The sequence below is a fragment of the Oncorhynchus mykiss genome, chromosome 17 (genome assembly GCF_057628025.1).
Source record: "Oncorhynchus mykiss isolate SJ-2025 chromosome 17, ASM5762802v1, whole genome shotgun sequence".
Lineage (NCBI taxonomy): Eukaryota > Metazoa > Chordata > Actinopteri > Salmoniformes > Salmonidae > Oncorhynchus > Oncorhynchus mykiss.
In genome coordinates this window covers 28,134,501-28,153,276 of record NC_143038.1, presented here as the reverse complement: position 1 = coordinate 28,153,276, position 18,776 = coordinate 28,134,501, and the positions used below count along the sequence as shown (strand labels likewise).

General features: G+C 43.7%; 1 protein-coding gene across 1 annotated transcript; it reads right to left on the bottom strand.

The window, feature by feature from the left end:
- Positions 1 to 153: 153 nt before the first annotated feature.
- On the bottom strand, positions 154 to 18,386 carry si:dkey-156n14.3 (zinc finger protein ZXDC). Its single transcript, XM_036949956.2, has 10 exons — positions 16,117 to 18,386; positions 15,624 to 15,776; positions 14,007 to 14,085; positions 13,464 to 13,594; positions 12,988 to 13,158; positions 12,105 to 12,892; positions 11,837 to 11,921; positions 9,354 to 9,526; positions 9,040 to 9,141; positions 154 to 1,150 (listed from the first exon to the last, which is right to left on the bottom strand). The coding sequence occupies exons 1-10, from the start codon at positions 18,119 to 18,121 to the stop codon at positions 1,064 to 1,066; spliced, it is 3,774 nt and encodes a 1,257-aa protein (XP_036805851.2). The 5' UTR covers positions 18,122 to 18,386; the 3' UTR covers positions 154 to 1,063.
- Between the last annotated feature and the right edge of the window lie 390 nt (positions 18,387 to 18,776).

Sequence of the window (18,776 nt, the reverse complement as noted above, 5' to 3'; positions counted from 1 at the left end):
GCTCTTGCCTCTTTGGAGTCAATGTAAACCTATAATCTATAACCCCAGAGTGAAACCAGGAAAGCCAGATAGCTAAACCTAGACTTGATTAAGATTTCTAAGTTCTACAGAAATACTATAAAAGACACCAAAAAAAAGACAGTACAAAATAAATATAATTGTGCTTTGATCGTTTATTCAAACTCTTGGCGTTTGGATTCAGCCATTTGGTAAACCAAAGATAATAAATAACAAGTAGATGGAAGTCATGACATATTGATAAGCATTAGACATTATAAACAAGTGGACCGGCAACATGTTTTCAACAAGGACCGCTCAAGTCTCACTCAACCGTAGTTCATATAAGACACAGCAGTAGAAAAATAAATCTACCCCCCCCCTCCCCCAAAAGAAAATAGTAAGAACAAAATAAAAGTCTAACAAAAAGCATATGCTCAATGGTTCTGGGAGTAAAGTATTTCATGTCTATAAGGCCTCCTAGACAGAAGCTCTGACAACAGCACACTGCGAACGAGTGGCTGGAATATGGCACCGTAGCGGCGACTGACAAAACGTCAGTTTGACAAGAGACACGAGGGACCTACTGGATGTGCAATAACACAACAGTCTCTCGCAATAATGATTGTGGTACAAAAAGGGATTTCTGAAATACAGTATAAAGTGAGAGAAATAAAGTCCCCAAATGTAACTTTCCCTTATTTATGATTCAATTCATCCCAAGGTGCATTTGGTTCTGGGTTCCACTTCATCCACACCCCAGATATACAGAACTTTCTCATCTCGCGTTTCCCCACACCAGAGATAATCAGAAACATTGAATGCAGGAAAGATTAAGAAACCATCTTCTTGTAGGGGAAGATGTTGTTTTAACATCAGTCTCATAACATTGTTGGAGAGAGTGAGGTTGTTTTCTCTGTTGAGTTGGCAGGGGACGGTGGATGTCTTGGGTTAAAACGCTGCCTCCCAATTATCCACCATTTTCTCTAGCGCCCCACTAGCCCTCATCTTTCTCAGAGGACATTGATCCCTGGCTCTGGGCTGACCATCTCCTCCCTTCTACTCCTCACTCCAGGTCCTGCAGGTTGATGGTGCTTCCTGTGAACTGGGAGTTGTCCGAGCCATTGTCATCCTCTGTCAAAGCAGGAGGTTCCTGAGGAAAGGCAGAAAGAAATGACTCCTTTACTTCAATGTTAACTACAGTACAAACAAACACACACCAATCACTGACATTCATTCACTGACATCAGACAGCCTATATCAGTATATACACACACAATATCTACAGTGCAAATTACAATACAAGATATATAAAATGGCTGTGTCTCTTCACAGCCCCCTTTGTGCAGTAAGGTGTTCTTTTGCTGTTTTTTGGTAAAAAAAAAAAAAAAAAAAAAAAAAAAAAAAACTGGTTTTATTGCTAACTTGAGTTACCTGGGGTGGCAGAGAGTTCCATGTAGTCATGGCTCTATTTAATACTGCACTTTTCCCAGCCTCTGTTGTGGACTTGCAGACAGAAGAGACCTCTGGTTGCATGTCTGGTGTTGTACCGATGAGTGTCCGAACTGTGTGCCAACTGCTTGAACAGACAGTTCGGTACCTTCAACACATCAATACCTTGCACAAAGACCCATAGTGACGCAAAAAGACCCATAGTGACACAGTCAATCTCTCAACTTTGAGCCAGGAGAGACTGACATGCATGTTACTGATACCTTCTCTCCGTGTACATTAACTGTGATCGATATGTGCTTCTCTGTTCTGGACCAACTGCAATTCACCTACAGCATGTCCTTCTTTGCCACACATGACCACACAGCTGTTTTGACAATGAAAGCTTGCTATCTAGGGTTACACCCAGCAGTTTAATCTCAACTTGCTCAATCGCCACATTATTCAATAGCTCTAAATGAGGTTCAGCATTGAGTGACTTGTCCCAAAAATGATGCTTTTGGTACGAGATATTTAGAACCAGCCTATGGCTAGTTACACATTCCAAAACTGACTGTTGAGCGTCTCCGTGTCTTACTGTTGCAGCCGACGTGTATACTGTTCGAGTTGTCAGCGCACACACACACACGCAGGCTTTATTCAAGGTCAGAGGAAGGTAATTTGTACTGCCCTGCGGAACACCACACAACCGAATTTGCATGAGAGGCTTCGATTTAACGAAGACCCTGTGTTCTACTAGATAAGTAACTCTCAATCCATAATAAGGCAGAGGATGATAATCAATAAAGCCCACATTTTTTCAGCAATAGGTTATGATCAATGACATCGAAAGCTGCACTGAAGTCTAACAAAACAGCTCCCACAATCTCCTTACTATCAATTTCTTTCAGTCTATTAGGAGTCATTTTTGTCAGTGCCGAGCATGTTGAGTGCCCTTCCCTATAAGCATGCTGGAAGTCTGTTTTCTGTAAAATAACTATTTCATCAAACTATTTTTTCAAAACGTTTGCTAAGCACTTGTAACAGACTGATTGTACCATTAAAGGGTGCTCTTCTATTTTTATGTAGCAGAATGCCCTTTGCCTTCCACCAGGTCTGAAGGCACACACACTGTCTTCTAGGCTTAAAATCGAATATGTGGCAAACAGGATTCACAATCTATTCTGCTACCAACCTCAGAAATGTACCATCCAGATTGTTGGTACCCGGTGGATTGTCCTTATTGAGTCCCACTTTGTGGAACGCAAAACTACAATGCTTGTCTTTCATTATTTGGTCTATCATGCATGAATGTAAAGGCTCAGCATTTGATTTTTGCATGTCATACCTAAGTCTGCTAATCTTGTCAACAAACAAGTTATTAAAATGGTTGGCAACAAGCCATCTGACTCAATGGAGGATGGAGCAGTTGGATTTTTTTGCCTAGAATTGATTTTAAAGTACTCCAGAGCTTTTTACTATCATTCATCTTTGTTCCATAGTATAGTTTCTTCTTTTTTTGTTTAGCTACGCGATTTCTGATTTTTCTGTACGTTTGCCAGTCGGCTGTGTTGTCAGACTTATAGTGCCATCGGAAAGTATACAGACCCCTTGACTTTTTCCACATTTTGTTACGTTACAGCCTTAAATTTACTAAAATAATTTCTCTCCCACCTCAATCTACACACAATACCCCATAATGACAAAGCAAAGACATTGTTGCAAATACGTAAATGTGATTATTTTATTTTTAATATAAGTATTCAGACCCTTTACTCAGTACTTTGAAGCACCTTTGGCAGTGATTGCGTTGCTGCACAGCTATTTTCAGGTCTCTCCAGAGATGTTTGATCAGGTTCAAGTCCGGGCTCTGGCTGGGCCACTCAAGGACATTCAGAGACTTGTTCCGAAGCCACTCCTGCGTTGTCTTGGCATTGTCCTGTAGGAAGATTTACCTTAACCCCAGTCTGAGGTCCTGAGCACTCTGGAGCAGGTTTTCATCAAGGATCTCTGTACTTTACCCTGTTAATCTTTTCCCCTCAATCCTGACTAGTCTCCCAGTCCCTACTGCTGAAAAACATCCCTACAGCATGATGCCACCACCAGGCTTCACCGTAGGGATGGTGCCAGGTTTCCTCCAGACGTGACCTTTGGCATTCAGGCCAAAGAGATTAATCTTGGTTTCATCAGACCAGCAAATCTAGTTTCTCATGGTCTGAGAGTCTTTTAGGTGCCTTTTGGCAAACTCCAAGTGGCCTGTCATGTGTCTTTTACTGAGGACTGGCTTCCGTCTGGCCACTACCATAAAGGCCTAATAGGTGGAGTGCTGCAGAGATGTTTGTCCTTCTGGAAGGTTCTCCTATCTCCACAGAGGAACTCTTGAGCTCTGTCAGTGTGACCATTGGGTTCTTCTCACCCGTTTGCTCAGTTTGGCCGGGCGGCCAGCTCTAGGAAGAGTCTTGGTGGTTCCAAACTTCTTCCATTTAAGAATGATGGAGGCCACTGTTTTCTTCAATGCTTCAAACATATTTTGGTACCCTTCCCCAAATCTGTGTCTCGACACAATCCTGTGTCGGAGCTCTACGGACAATTCCTTTGACCTCATGGCTTGGATTTTGCTCTGACATGCACTGTCAACTGTGGGGCAATTTATAGCGATGGATCAGATTTCTAAACATCAAATATTAATAATTTGTTATGCTAGAGACATGAGGTGTGCCATAGTCTATGGTCTACACCAGAAGTTAATGGGTATCTGTAGGAGGAATGCATATGATCAATGCAATTAAGCTTGGAATGTACTGAGTGTAGGGAAAACAATCATGTGGCAGCACTGATAAGGGGGGAGAGCCATGGATTAGTGATGAAGGGGGTCGAGGTGAAGTCACATTAAGGGAGAATGAACCATTTATTGCCTGTATCTTCATTTTCTGCCTAGCAATAAAGATTCAATGTTTAGCAAGAGAGAGGAGACTCCACCCCAAATTGGGATATATATATATATATGCCACCAATGGTAGAACCATAGAACCAAGTCTGTCTGTTCAGCTGTTCAATCCTCTGGGATTAATAAACTTGGTTTAAGCTTTCATAGTGTCCGTCGAGTTCTTACTCTGATATTTAGAACCTAACAAGACAGGTGTGTGAATTTCCAAATCATGTCCAATCAATTGAATTTACCACAGGTGGCCTCCAATCAAGTTGTAGAAACATCTCAAGGATGATCAATGGAAACAGGAAGCACCTTAGTCTCATAGTAAAGGGTCTGAATACTTATGTAAATAAGGTATGTTTATTTTTTAATACATTTGCAAAACTGTCTAAAAACCTGTTTTTGCTTAGTCATTATGGAGTATGTGTGTGTAGATTGCTGAGGAATTGTTGTCAATCAATTTTAGAATAAGGCTGTAATATAACAAAATGTGGAAAAAGTCAACGGGTCTGAGTACTTCCCGAAGGCACTGTATTTGCCATTTCCTTTGCCTCATCCCTCTCAGCCATACAGTTTATCAATGAATCATCTATCCATAGGGATTTGGCAGTTCTAACAGTCAGTTTCTTGACGGGCGCTTGCCTAGCAGTAACCGGAAGAAGCCGTTTCATAAATGCTTCAAGTGCAGCGTCCGGATGTTCCTCATTACACATTATTTTTCACATCTTCGATATAGGAATCCCAGCAAAACCTCTTGTATGATCGTTAACACACAATTTTAGATCCATTCTTTGGAACTTTGGGCTAGATATGGACATTGTAATCATTACATCCAATTGGTGTGGATACTGCTATAAAGGCAATTTCTGCAACATTAGTAAAGGTGTGATCAATACACCTGGGTGATTTAGTTCCTGTTTGTAAATACCCTGGGAGGTTGACTGATGCCTTGAAGCATATTGCAGGCAGTGGTTACAGCTTGAAGATTATTTTTGAGTGGGCAGCTTGATGACAAGCAGTCAATATTTAGGTTACCCAGATAATATACAGTGGGGCAAAAAAGTATTTAGTCAGCCACCAATTGTGCAAGTTCTCCCACTTAAAAAGACGAGAGAGGCCTGTAATTTTCATCATAGGTACACTTCAACTATGACAGACAAAATTAGAAAAAAAAAATCCAGAAAATTAGATTGTAGGATTTTTTTATGAATTTATTTGCAAATTATGGTGGAAAATAAGTATTTGGTCAATAACAAAAGTTTCTCAATACTTTGTTATATACCCTTTGTTGGCAATGACAGAGGTCAAACGTTTTCTGTAAGTCTTCACAAGGTTTTCACACACTGTTGCTGGTATTTTGGCCCATTCCTCCATGCAGATCTCCTCTAGAGCAGTGATGTTTTGGGGCTGTTGCTGGGCAACACGGACTTTCAACTCCCTACAAATATGATCTATGGGGTTGAGATCTGGAGACTGGCTAGGCCACTCCAGGACCTTGAAATGCTTCTTACGAAGCCACTCCTTCGTTGCCCGGGCGGTGTGTTTGGGATCATTGTCATGCTGAAAGACCCAGCCACGTTTCATCTTCAATGCCCTTGCTGATGGAAGGAGGTTTTCACTCAATCTCACGATACATGGCCCCATTCATTCTTTCCTTTACACGGATCAGTCGTCCTGGTCCCTTTGCAGAAAAATAGCCCCAAAGCATGATGTTTCCACCCCCATGCTTCACAGTAGGTATGGTGTTCTTTGGATGCAACTCAGCATTATTTCTCCTCCAAACACAACGAGTTGAGTTTTTACCAAAAAGTTATATTTTGGTTTCAACTGACCATATGACATTCCTCAATCTTCTTCTGGATCATCCAAATGCTCTCTAGCAAACTTCAGACGGCCCTGGACATGTACTGGCTTAAGCAGGCGGACACGTCTGGCACTGCAGGATTTGAGTCCCTGGCGGCGTAGTGTGTTACTGATGGTAGGCTTTGTTACTTTGGTCCCAGATCTCTGCAGGTCATTCACTAGGTCCCCCTGTGTGGTTCTGGGATTTTTGCTCACCGTTCTTGTGATCATTTTGACCCCACGGGGTGAGACCTTGCGTGGAGCCCCAGATCGAGGGAGATTATCAGTGGTCTTGTATGTCTTCCATTTCCTAATAATTGCTCCCACAATTAATTTCTTCAAGCCAAGCTGCTTACCTATTGCAGATTCAGTCTTCCCAGCCTGGTGCAGGTCTACAATTTTGTTTCTGGTATCCTTTGACAGCTCTTTGGTCTTGGCCATAGTGGAGTTTGGAGTGTGACTGTTTGAGGTTGTGGACAGGTGTCTTTTACACTGATAACAAGTTTCAAACAGGTGCCATTAATACAGGTAATGAGTGGAGGACAGAGGAGCCTCTTAAAGAAGAAGTTACAGGTCTTTGAGAGCCAGAAATCTTGCTTGTTTGAAGGTGACCAAATACTTTTTTCCCACCATAATTTGCAAATAAATTAATTAAAAACCCTACAATGTGATTTTCTGGATCTATTTTTCTAATTTTGTCTGTCATAGTTGAAGTGTACCTATGATGAAAATTACAGGCTACTCATCTTTTTAAGTGGGAGAACTTGCACAATTGGTGGCTGACTAAATACATTTTTGCCCCACTGTACCTCTGTTGATATCACATACATTATTCAACATTTCACACAGTCCAAATACTGACTTTTAGCACCTATAGCAACTTCCTACGATAATAGGCTTTAGGTGTGGCAGATGAACCTCATCGCCCAACATCAGTGTCCGACCTCACTAATGCTCGTGGCTGAATGGAAGCAAGTCCCCACAGTAATGTTCCAACATCTAGTGGAAAACCTCCTCAGAAGAGTGGAGGCTGTAAATGCAGCATAGGGGGAACCAACTCCAGATTAATGGCCTTGATTTTAGAACTATACGTTCGATAAGCAGGTGTCCACATACATTGTCATGTAGTGTACCTAAAATAAAAAAATAAAAAGAGGGGCATGGATCAGAATACCAGTCAGTATCTGGTGTGAGCACCAGTTTCACCAGCAGTCCGGGTGGCTGGTCTCAGACCATCCCGCAGGTAAAGAAGCCGGAAGTGGAGGCCCTTGGCTGGCATGGTTACACGTGATCTGCGGTTGCGAGGCTGGTTGGATGTCCTGCCAAATTCTCTAAAACGACGGAGGCGGCTTTTGGTAGAGAAATGAACATTAAATTCTCTGGCAAATCTCTGGTCGACATTCCTGCAGTCAGCATGCCAATTGCACACCATCTCAAAACATGAGACATCTGTGGCATTGTGTTGTGAGACAAAACTGCACATTTTAGAGTGGCCTTTTGTCCCCAGCATGAGGTGCAACTGTGTAACGATCATGCTGTATAATCTTCTTCTTGATATGCCACACTTGTCAGTTAGATGGATTATCTTGGCAAATGAGAAATGCACACTAACAGGGACGCAAACAAATTTGTGCACAAAATCTGAGAAAAATAAACTTTCTGTGCTTATGGAATTTTCTGTGCTTATTTTTTATTTCAGTTCATGAAATATGGGACCAACAATTGACATAATACGTTTATATTTGTGTTTAGTTAAGCAATAACTACCCGGACTATCTGCATTGACACTTTTTGAGTTATCACATATGCTGCTGTTACCGTTTATTATCTATCCTGTTGTCTAGTCAATTTATCCATACTTCCATGTACATATCCACCTCAATTACCTCCGACTCTGTACCCAGTGTATACAGCCAAGTTATCGTTACTCATTGTGTATTTATTCCTTCTGTTATTTTTATTATTGATATTTTTCTCTCTGCATTGTTGGGAGGGGCCTTATGTAAGCATTTTGCTGTTAGTCTACACCTGCTGTTAACGAAGCTTGTGATAAATAAAATTTGATATCTGACTAGCTATGTGAAATTAGTTTGTCTTGTCCAGTTAAGTAAATCAAAAGAGAATGGGCACAGGCCCTCAGACCGGTGTTCCCTCAAACTTTTTGAGGCACTGAGCAAATTTTAGGTCTTGTGAGCAGAAACTTGAACATAGTGAGAATTTTGAGCAACTTCTGGGACATGTTTACAGTGAACATTGAGGCTGTACCCTTACAGTTTTAGACAGTAGCCAATAGGCTATTGTGGCTATTTGGGCATAATGTAGGCCTACCAACAAAACCAATGGCGCAAATCCCATAACCTTTTCATATGGAAATAGTTTTTGATTTCTATGATATAGCCTGTATGTGGTGTTCAATGCAGGCCTACACTGCATGAGGCTTAAAAACGTTTTTACATTATAAAGGGGTTAACATTAATTAATGATTTTGTACTTGGTCTATAACACCATTGGCCACTCATGGGTGACACATTCACTCTGTTGCGCTCTGGTCATGCAACAAAAATCAGACCTAATCTTGCAAAGTTAGATTTGTTTTGTTGCATTGAAAAGGGGCAGATATAATGTTGATTCAATCACAAAAAAAAACATTGCATCTCTTGCATTTCTTCTGCGCAGCAGTCTCGGAGGAAGTGAGTTGCAGAGCACGCGCGCAGCTTAGATGGACATTGCTTCAGTCCACGGCAATTTGGCTGCACAGTCATTGGCATTTTGGGTTTTTTGAAAACCAGAGTCACAAATAAAATATATTACTAATTCTATCTGCAAAAAAAGCCCACCTGTAGGATGTTGACGGGAAGGTCCACGGTGAGTTGGGAGTGGGAGCTGGAGGGCTGGGAGCTCAGCTGGAAGGCTAGATCTCCGTCGCTGGGAGGGTCGTCCTTACACACACACACACATTTTAAATACTTAATTTGAATACACAAATCACATTAAAAAGGATTCAAACATTCCAATGGTCATGCATGGACACACTCGTATATTTTATTTTGGTCTGTAATACATGCCTTCCTCATCAGCATTCTTGTCTGTGCCTTATAAATTAAAACGTTGGGCTAGCATTCCAAATGTCCTGGTAGGAGAACCTTCTCACCTGCAAGAGTTGGATCTGCACATACTGGGCTCCGGTGACAGGGTCACGGATAGTCAGCCCCCCATTGGCAGTTGCAGAACCTTCCCCAAAACGGGCGCTTGTGGGAACCAATGGCGCTGAGGCACTGCTGGCCTTGCCGCCTTTACTCTTCCTCTGACCCAATCCTGAGCTCCCTGTAACAAGAAAGGATTAAATAGTTCAAACTATTACTACTAGAGGCTAAATCATATGAGACTAGTACCGTATCTTTAATGATGCTCTATTTCTCGACGACAGATAAAACAGGAGCATAATCATAATCATATGAGAAGTTCCTATTAGAGGTCGACCGATTAATCGGAATGGCTGATTAATTAGGGCCGATTTCAAGTTTTCATAACAATCGGGAAATCGGTATTTTTGGGCGCAGATAAAAATGGTTTTATATACCTTTATTTAAATAGGCAAGTCAGTTAAGAACACATTCTTATTTTCAATGACGGCCTAGGAACGGTGGGTTAACTTCTTAAGGTATAGGGGGCAGCATTTTCACTTTTGGATAAATAGAGTGCCCAATTTCAACTTCCTGCTACTCATGCCAAGAATATAAGATATGCGTATTATTAGTAGATTTGGATAGAAAATTATGAAGTTTCTAAAACTGTTTGAATCATGTCTGTGAGTATAACAGAACTTATGTAGCAGGCAAAACACAGAGGACTAACAGTTCAGATTTTTATTTTTTTAGGTCTGTCTGTTCACTGAGCTCTCATTGGGAAACGACATTTCTTAGGAACTTGTTTTCAGTTCCTACCGCTTCCACTGGATGTCACCAGTCTTTGGGATTTGGTTGAGGTTATTCATTTGTGCAATGAAGTAGTACGGCCATCTAGGAACTGCGTAACACTGTTGAGAGTTGCGCAAGACTTGAAAAGTAGCTGGTTTGTTGTCTTCCTGTATTGAACACAGATAGACCCATCTTCAATTTGATCTATTATTAACGTTTAAAAATACCTAAAGTTGTATTACAAAAGTAGTTTGAAATGTTTTGGCAAAGTTTACAGCCAACTTATATATTTTGTAGTGACGTTGCGGAATTTGGAAGCTGTTTTTTTCTGGATCAAACGCGCCAAATAAATGGACATTTTGGATATATATGGATGGAATTAATCGAACAAAAGGACCAATTGGGATGTTTATGGGACATATTGAGTGCCAACAAAATAAGCTCGTCAAAGGTAAGGCATGTTTTATATTGTATTTCTGCGTTTTGTGTAGCGCCTGCAGGGTTGAAATATGCTACCATCTTTGTTTACTGTTGTGCTATCATCAGATAATAGCTTATGTTTTCGCCGAAAAGCCTTTTTTAAATCTGAAATGTTGTCTGGATTCACAACGAGTGTAGCTTTAATTTAGTATCTTACATGTGTGATTTAATGAAAGTTAGATATTTATATCATTTTATTTGAATTTGCCGCGCTGCATTTTCCCTGGCTTTTGGCCAAGTGGGACGCAAGCGTCACCTATACCATAAGAAGTTAACTACACATGGTTGATGATATTACTAGATATTATCTAGCGTGTCCTGCGTTGCATATAATCTGCCTGAGCATACAAGTATCTAAGTATCTGACTGAGCGAGCGGTGGTAGGCAGAAGCAGGCGCGTAAACATTCATTCAAACAGCACTTGTGAGTTTTGCCAGCAGCTCTTCGTTGTGCGTCAAGCATTGCGCTGTTTATGACTTCAAGCCTATCAACAACCGAGATGAGGCTGGTGTAACTGAAGTGAAATGGCTAGCTAGTTAGCGCGCGCTAATAGCGTATCAAACGTCACTCGCTCTGAGCCTTGCAGTGGTTGTTTCCCTTGCTCTGCATGGGTAACGCTGCTTCGAGGGTGGCTGTTGTCGTTGTGTTCCTGGTTCGAGCCCAGGGAGGAGCGAGGAGAGGGACGGAAGCTATAATGTTACACTGGCAATATTAAAGTGCCTATAAGAACATCCAATAGTCAAAGGTTGATGAAATAAAAATGGTATTGAGGGAAATAGTCCTATAATTCCTATAATAACTACAACCTAAAACTTCTTACCTGGAAATATTGAAGACTCATGTTAAAAGGAACCACCAGCTTTCATATGTTCTCATGTTCTGAGCAAGGAACTGAAACGTTAGCTTTCTTACATAGCACATATTGCACTTTTACTTTCTTCTCCAACACTTTGTTTTTGCATTATTTAAACCAAATTGAACATGTTTCATTATTACAAATAAAGTTAAAATAAGTGTTCACTCAGTATTGTTGTAATTGTCATTATAACAAATAAATACATAATTTTTTTTTTTTTTAAATCTGATTAATCAGCATCGGCTTTTTTGGTCCTCCAATTATCGGTATCGGCATTGAAAAATTATAATCGGTCGACCTCGAGTTCCTATGATGCTCTTTATTTAGGTCTATGAATAAAAATGAGCCAAATTGTGAGTGGAATGTGGGCTATACATTTACCTGAGCAGGCGGTGGGGCCTCTCTGTTTCCTCTTCTTGGCCAGCTGGATAGCTCTGTAGTCAGTCCGCGCTGAGCCACTACTTTCCTACAAGGCAGATGGGGAAAAACGTGACACACGAAACAACTGCCGTAACTCGGAACATGTAAAGAAACGAGGAAAAATAACAACATCTTATCTCAACTGAATGTCAAATTAAGGGAAAACACGGTTATTTGAATTTCATTCTTCAAATGCTGTAACCAGAGCGTTAGTTAGTAAGCCACTCACCAGGAAGGAGCAGGGCGAGACTGCCGAGCTGTGGCTGAGCTCAGGCTCTTTCTGTGGGCTGAACGTGCAGCCACTGCCAGGGAACACAAACTGGGTCAGCACCTTGCCCCCCCCCTGCTGCCCCAGCACCTCCACACAGCCCAAGAGAGGCCCGCTGCCACCCCTGCTCCCTCCAGCCTCAGTCACCTTAGAGGGGGACGAGAGGAGCTTGGGCCCAGGGGGCGCAGCCAGGGGTGAGGGCTCGGCAGCCAATGTGCTGGAGGAACTGAGGGTGTGTGTGAGTGTATGATGGTCTGCGGTGGATGTGGCAGCCTGCATGGTGAGGGCCGTAAGGGAGCTGAGGGCTTCGGGGGTGACTGTCTGCACGTCGTCCAGGTTGAGTGTGCCCTGCGGGGGGAGGACTCCAACTGTCCCCTCCAGGTGGCCCATGTCCGCCCCTTCCGCCAGGATTAGCGGGTCCACGGAGGCTTTGGCCCTGGTAGCACCGTGCCCGGACGTGCCCAGGGCGGTGCCAACCGAGGCTGGGTCGATGGTGAGGATGCCTGAGCTGACCAGGGACAAGTCCATGGCGAAGGAGCCTGCTGGCCCTGCGCTGCCCACGGGCACCCCGACCCCGTGGGTGGTGGGCGCAGGACCCCCAAGCACAGCAGAGAACAGGGAGCTGAGGTCCAGGTTGGCAAGCTGGTCGCTTCCGGTGACTCCCGAACCAGTTCCTGTGGCAGTGGCTCCGCTGACCAGCTCGCTGCTGGGGGTCAGCGTGGGTGTGGCCTCCAGCTGGCTTAGCACGTCTGATTGGACGAAAGAGACACAGTCATTACACAGGCAGTGGGGGTGTTTGAGCATGTGTTTCTTGAGGAACAGAGTATGTGTGTGTGATCCGTACCGGGGCTGAGGTGGTGGTGTTTGAGCATGTGGCTCTTGAGGCTACTGCGGGAGGAAAAGTGCTTGCTGCAGTTGGCCACGGGGCAACACGTCCTCAGGCTACCCGCGTCTTGCTTGTGCTTCTTCGAGTGGATATACAGGCTGCTCCGTGCTGAGAACTTGGCACTGCAACCTACACAGGCACACACACGTAAGACACATTTATCAGAGGCACTTTAGAGAGAAGGGCATATCCAACGATCAACCAAAAGCAGTTCAGTCCAAAAATACTTTAAAAGGGGGAAATGTATGTTTTGATTAACCCTACATGGATAAAAGGACGAAGCCAACGGTAAGAGAACAAGGCCTGTATTCATAAAGCGTCTCAGAATAGACCATAGCAGTGATGAACTAGGATCGGGCCTCCCCTGTCCATGTCGGCTAATCTTATTCACTATGGCAAACGATGATCCTAGAGTATCTCATGATGACACCTACCATCTACGTGGCACTCAAAGGGCTTGGTGCCCAGGTGGGTGATGCTGTGGCCCTTGAGGTGCTCTGCCCGGGTGAAGGACTTTCCACAGCCCTCCTCTGGGCAGGTGAAGCGCCTGTCGTCATCATGCTTCCTGAAATAACAGAGGGCGGGGGGGGGGGGGGGGGTTGGTGCGGTCTATGTGGTCCAAGGTTAAATTCTTTCGTCATATGTATACAAATATAATGGAATGCTTACTCCTATGGCTCAGGGAGTTTGAGCTATGGGTTTGCTGGCATTCCAGAAAGGAACACATAAAACTGGATGTGTTTTGTAATGGCAAGATGCTTTGGATAAAACTTATGATAAATTACCTTTTTATTATTACCACATTATCAATTAGGGAAGTGTATGACTCTGAACTAAAAATCCAACACTTTCAAACAAGAGTGACAATTTGGTAGGACAGTTATGAGAGGCCCTAAACTAGAACAGAGGACCCACACCATCACAATACCTAAACAACTCAGGGATGGAAAGTTGAGTGAGGGACAGCATTAAGTTACCTTTTGTGCCTAAGTAACTTGGACATGCTGGTGAAGGACCAGCCACAGGCCTCTGAATCGCAGATGAATGGCCTCTCGCCTGAAACCGAAAGAGAAGACTTAGCCTAGGCATGAGTAACTATACTACTGGTGAAACACGGACAACATAATATGGATTTGTGTCTGTGTTTTGATATCAATATCATGAGCATTTATTGGTTGTGTACACAGATTTGCAGGTGTTATAGCAAGTACAGCGAAATGCTTATGTTACTAGCTACAACAGTGCAGTAGAATATACAGTATATATACAAAAGTAAGTGGATACGCCTTCAAAACAGTGGCTATTTCAGCCACAACTGTGGCGGAAAGGTGTACAAATTTGAGCACACAACCTCCAAAGAAAAATATTGTCAGTAGAATGGCCATACTGAAGAGCTCAGTGGCTTTCAACGTGGCACCGTCATAGATTACTCCTTTGTAACAAGTCAGTTCGTCAAAACTTCTGCCCTGCTAGAGCTGCCCCAGTAAACTGTAACTGCTGTTACTGCTCAGCCGCAAAGTGGTAGGCCACACAAGCTCACAGAACGGGACCACCGAGTGCTGAAGAGCGTAAAAATCGTCTGTCCTCGATTGCAACACTCACTACCGAGTTTCAAACTGCCACTGGAAGCAACATCGGCACAAGAACTGGTCGTCGGGAGCTTCATGAAATGGGGTTTCCATGGCCGAGCAGCCGCACACAAGCCTAAGATCACCATGCCAAATGTCGTCTGGAGCAGTGGAAACGCGTTCTCTGGAGTTTTGAATACCGCTTCACCATCTGGCAGTCTGACCGACAAATCTGGGTTTTGGGGATGCCATGAGAACGCTACCTGCCTCAATGCATAGTGCCAACTGTAAAGTTTGGTGGAAGAAGACTAATGGTCTGGGGCTGTTTTTCATGGTTTGAACTATGCCCCTTAGTTCCAGTGAAGGGAAATCAACACTACAGCCTAGAATGACATTCCAGACTATTATTATGTGCTCCAACTTTGTCGAAGGCCCATGCTGTTTCAGCATGTCAATGCCCCTGTGCACAAAGCAACATCCATACAGAAATGGTTTGTTGAGATTGGTGTGGAAGAACTTGACTGGCATGCACAGAGCCCTGACCTTAACCCCATCGAGCACCTTTGGGATGAATTGGCACACCGATTGCGAGTCAGGCCTAATCGCCCAACATCAGTGCCCGACCTCACTAACGCTCTTGCTGAATGGAAGCAAGTCCATGAAGCAGTGTTCCAACATCTAGTGAAAAGCCTTCCCAGAAGAGTGGAGGCTGTTAAAGCAACAAAGGAGGGACCAACTCCATATTAATGCCCACAATATTGGAATGAGATGGTCGACAACAGGTGTCCACATACTTTTGGTCATGCAGTTTGTGGTGACAGTTTTGTTAGTCACTTTGAATCAAAATTCATCTGTGGCAGTTTTCGCTCAGCTTATAAAAAGCGTTAAGCAACTTTAAATGTTAAAATTGAACGTGATGTAGTATGGGAACATTTTAGGTGGATGCTACTCATGACAATGTAAAGTGCACTCAGACCTTTGGAAAAGTGTTAAGGCTATATAAACATATCAATCACTATGAAGTACCTGTGTGGCTGCGCATGTGGATCTTGAGGCGGCAGGCCTTGTCATAGCGCTTGTCGCAGCCCGGATAGGTGCAGGTAAACTGGCCCGTCTCGCGGAAGTGTGTGCGGTTGTGGGAGAATAGGGCACTGTAGGTGATGAAGGTCTTCTCACAACCTGAGGAGACACACACACACACACACAGGTTAAATACCCACGCACAGAAAAAAATTATAAATTCTGTGACAATATATGAATATACGTGCATATAGACTGTTTAAAGTGAATGTGAAAATGTGAGTCTCAACATCATTCTGTTACCAAGGAATTGCCCATTAAATAGTTGTTCAGGTGAAATGAATGTTCAGAATGTTGATTCAAGTTTCAATGTAACATGCACAAGTACAGTGAAATGCCTTTCGAGTTGAAGGCATTTGACTACACAAGCCAACATAGGACATTGAAACTTGAAACATCATTCTGAACATTCATTTCACCTGAACAACGTTCACCTCACCTGGAAACTCGCACTTGTGTGGCCTCTCGGGTTCAAAATGGGCCCGCTGGTGATTGGTCAGCCGGGTGGCACTGCGGAAGCGCTCACTGCAGATTTTGCACACAAAGGAGTTCTCTTGGTCGTGCTGCTTCACGTGCGCCTTCAGGTTGTAGACCGTGGTGAAGCGGCGGCCGCAGCCCTCCCACTCGCACTTGTGTGGCCGCACCTTGTCGTGAGACTGGAGGTGGCGTTTGAGCTTGTAGGAGGTGGTGAAGGCCCAGCTGCAACCCTCAAAGGTGCATTTGAAGGGCCTCTGGTCCTCAGTGTGGTTGAGAAGGTGCATCTTGACCTTTTGGCGCGCGTCGAAGGTGCTGAGGCAGCCGGGCTGGGGGCAGCGGTACGTTGTGACTAAGGCACCTTTCTTGGAGAGTCCTGAAGCACCGATGAAGCTGACAGGCTGGAAGTCGTCGTTGTCGACACAGTCGACGAAAGAACCCTCTGGGCGCAGGGACACCAAGTCACCCTCGCTTATGGCACACAGTGTCCCACTCTCCTGCTTGATGACTGGGCACGAGTCCAGAGAGGCGCCAAACTCTGACAATGAACAGTGGTCAGCCAGAGCCAGTTCGGAGTCGCTTGCGGACATGCCAAGCCTAGGCTCTTCGTGGTGACCAGTCCGAATAACTGCCACATTGCTGATTTTCCCAATGGATTTGGTCCCGCTGTCATAGTTGAGAAGCACTATGTCCTCATTGTCTTTCATTCCAAGGTGTTCCTTCAAGCCGACCATTCCGTCATCTTTGTGGGTGTAACCCTCTGGAGGTGCTGCTAGAGTCAGTATCCCGTTTTCTATGGTTACTATGATGCTTTGGTTGTTTATCATGATGGTTCCAGAGAAAGTCTCGTTGGCAGAGGCCCCATCTGCATTGGCGGAAGCAGAGAGGCTCGTTCCAGGGTCGGAAATGAAGTCGGAAGTGTCCATCGTGTCGCTCATTTCCACGATATAGGTGTTTTCTGAAATCAAGGCACTGCGTTCTCTAGCTTCGGGCTGAGAAAGTAATTCGTCTGCCGCGCCACTGTCAATGTTGTCAAGGTGGCCGCATATGTTATCGCCATATTCGTTTGTCAAAACAGCGTTTTCATTCTCCGTTTCATAACACATAGACTGTTTTTCATTCGGTACAGTTGCCTCACCCTCATTATTTGAGCTTGAAATTAATGCACTACACTGAGGAGCAGTTATTTTCAAGGCCCTGCCTGCTAAATTGTTCAAATTCTCGTCTGATTCAATAAGGGTATTGGTGTTTTGAACCTCCATCGAATTACATGGAATGATTTTGGAATCTTCAGGCTTCTTACCGATTATTGTATCTCCATCTTTGGATGGATTCCCCAGTCTGTCTTTATTTGTGTCATTTCCATCCTCTTGGACAATGTTGAAAACCACATACAATCCCTCTGTGTTTTTATTCGCGCTAACCGTGGTGTTGCTCCTGTAGGCCGCCGTGCTCTCGCTCGCCAATGACTGCAACAGGGAGGCGCCGTCTTCATGTTGCTGCCGTAAAACCGCAGTTTGCAGTTGCTGCGAATGTTCCTCTTCCCCCTCAAAGAAAGGCAACGCCATTTGCAATATGCTATCCCCACTTTCAACATCATATTTGTAACCCGTCCTCAAATCTTGTGGAGGCAGTTGTGTGTTTAGCTCCCTTTCTTTCAAAGTATTCACGTTACGGAGTCCCACACTCGCTGTTTGGGCTTGAAGAGGGCTATTATTTTTACCGTCCTGCTTGCAGACGGGCAGGCAAACACCGCTGCCATTTTCTACCAGCAGGCGAAATGGAGATGTCCTCGGCCTATTGTTGTTGTTGCTTTGCAGTTCGTGCGATTCCAAATTGTCCTCTGCTTCGTTCTCGTTCGAAATGGAGCGAGAAAGTGTCGTTGTCCTAAACTGAGACGAGCCTGTTCTACGTGGGGCGCCATGTTGATAGTAAATGTTTTGGGCATCAGAAAGCCCCTGGATTTCCATCTTGGTATCCCTGTAGCAGGCTGCAGTGCATACAAGGCCCGCCCTTCCCACAAATGGGGAAGGCGAGCCGGTAAGCAACGCCAAAGTTTATCGTAAACCGTGGCCGGAATGGATGGATAACAAACCGATGGAATGGAACTATTTGTATCTTATTGCACAGTTCAAACCATTCAAACGCCCTGCGGTGCCGTAATAAATACTCGTTACATTCATGTTATCATTGTATTGAATCTTTTCTGAAAGCAAACTTAGTTTTGCATTGTGTGTGGTCTAAAAATATTAATGGGTTATACGGGAGATTGTTATTATTGAGATCCATTAGGTGGCACTATAAGCTCTTTACTGTCCAAACGATGTTACATAGTTGAAACAAAATTCTAACTTTTCAAATGAGAACAAGATATAAAAAGTACTAATTCATTCATATCTTTAAAATTAAACAAACGTTTAGTTGTCTTATATGTTTGAATGGTAACTTCTATATGCCCTAAACATTAATTCTCTAAATTACTTTGAGATCACCTGCAACTCTTGATAGTCTGTAGGCCTCTGTATGCGCACTAATATACACTTTTTTTGGTCAATGTACAATCAGTAATGTCATTAATATATAATGCGTTTAAATGTGTTAATGTAACTATAAATAGTGTATTTT

Bases quoted from the DNA above. Each gene is read 5' to 3' on its own strand.
- si:dkey-156n14.3 (XM_036949956.2), bottom strand. From the start codon at position 18,121: ATGGAAATCCAGGGGCTTTCTGATGCCCAAAACATTTACTATCAACAT. The intron at 13,595-14,006 runs GTAACTTAATGC...CTGTTATTTCAG, and splicing joins AAGTTACTTAGGCACAAAAG to GAAGCATGATGACGACAGGC. The intron at 9,527-11,836 runs GTAAATGTATAG...TTCTTGTTACAG, and splicing joins AGGCCCCACCGCCTGCTCAG to GGAGCTCAGGATTGGGTCAG.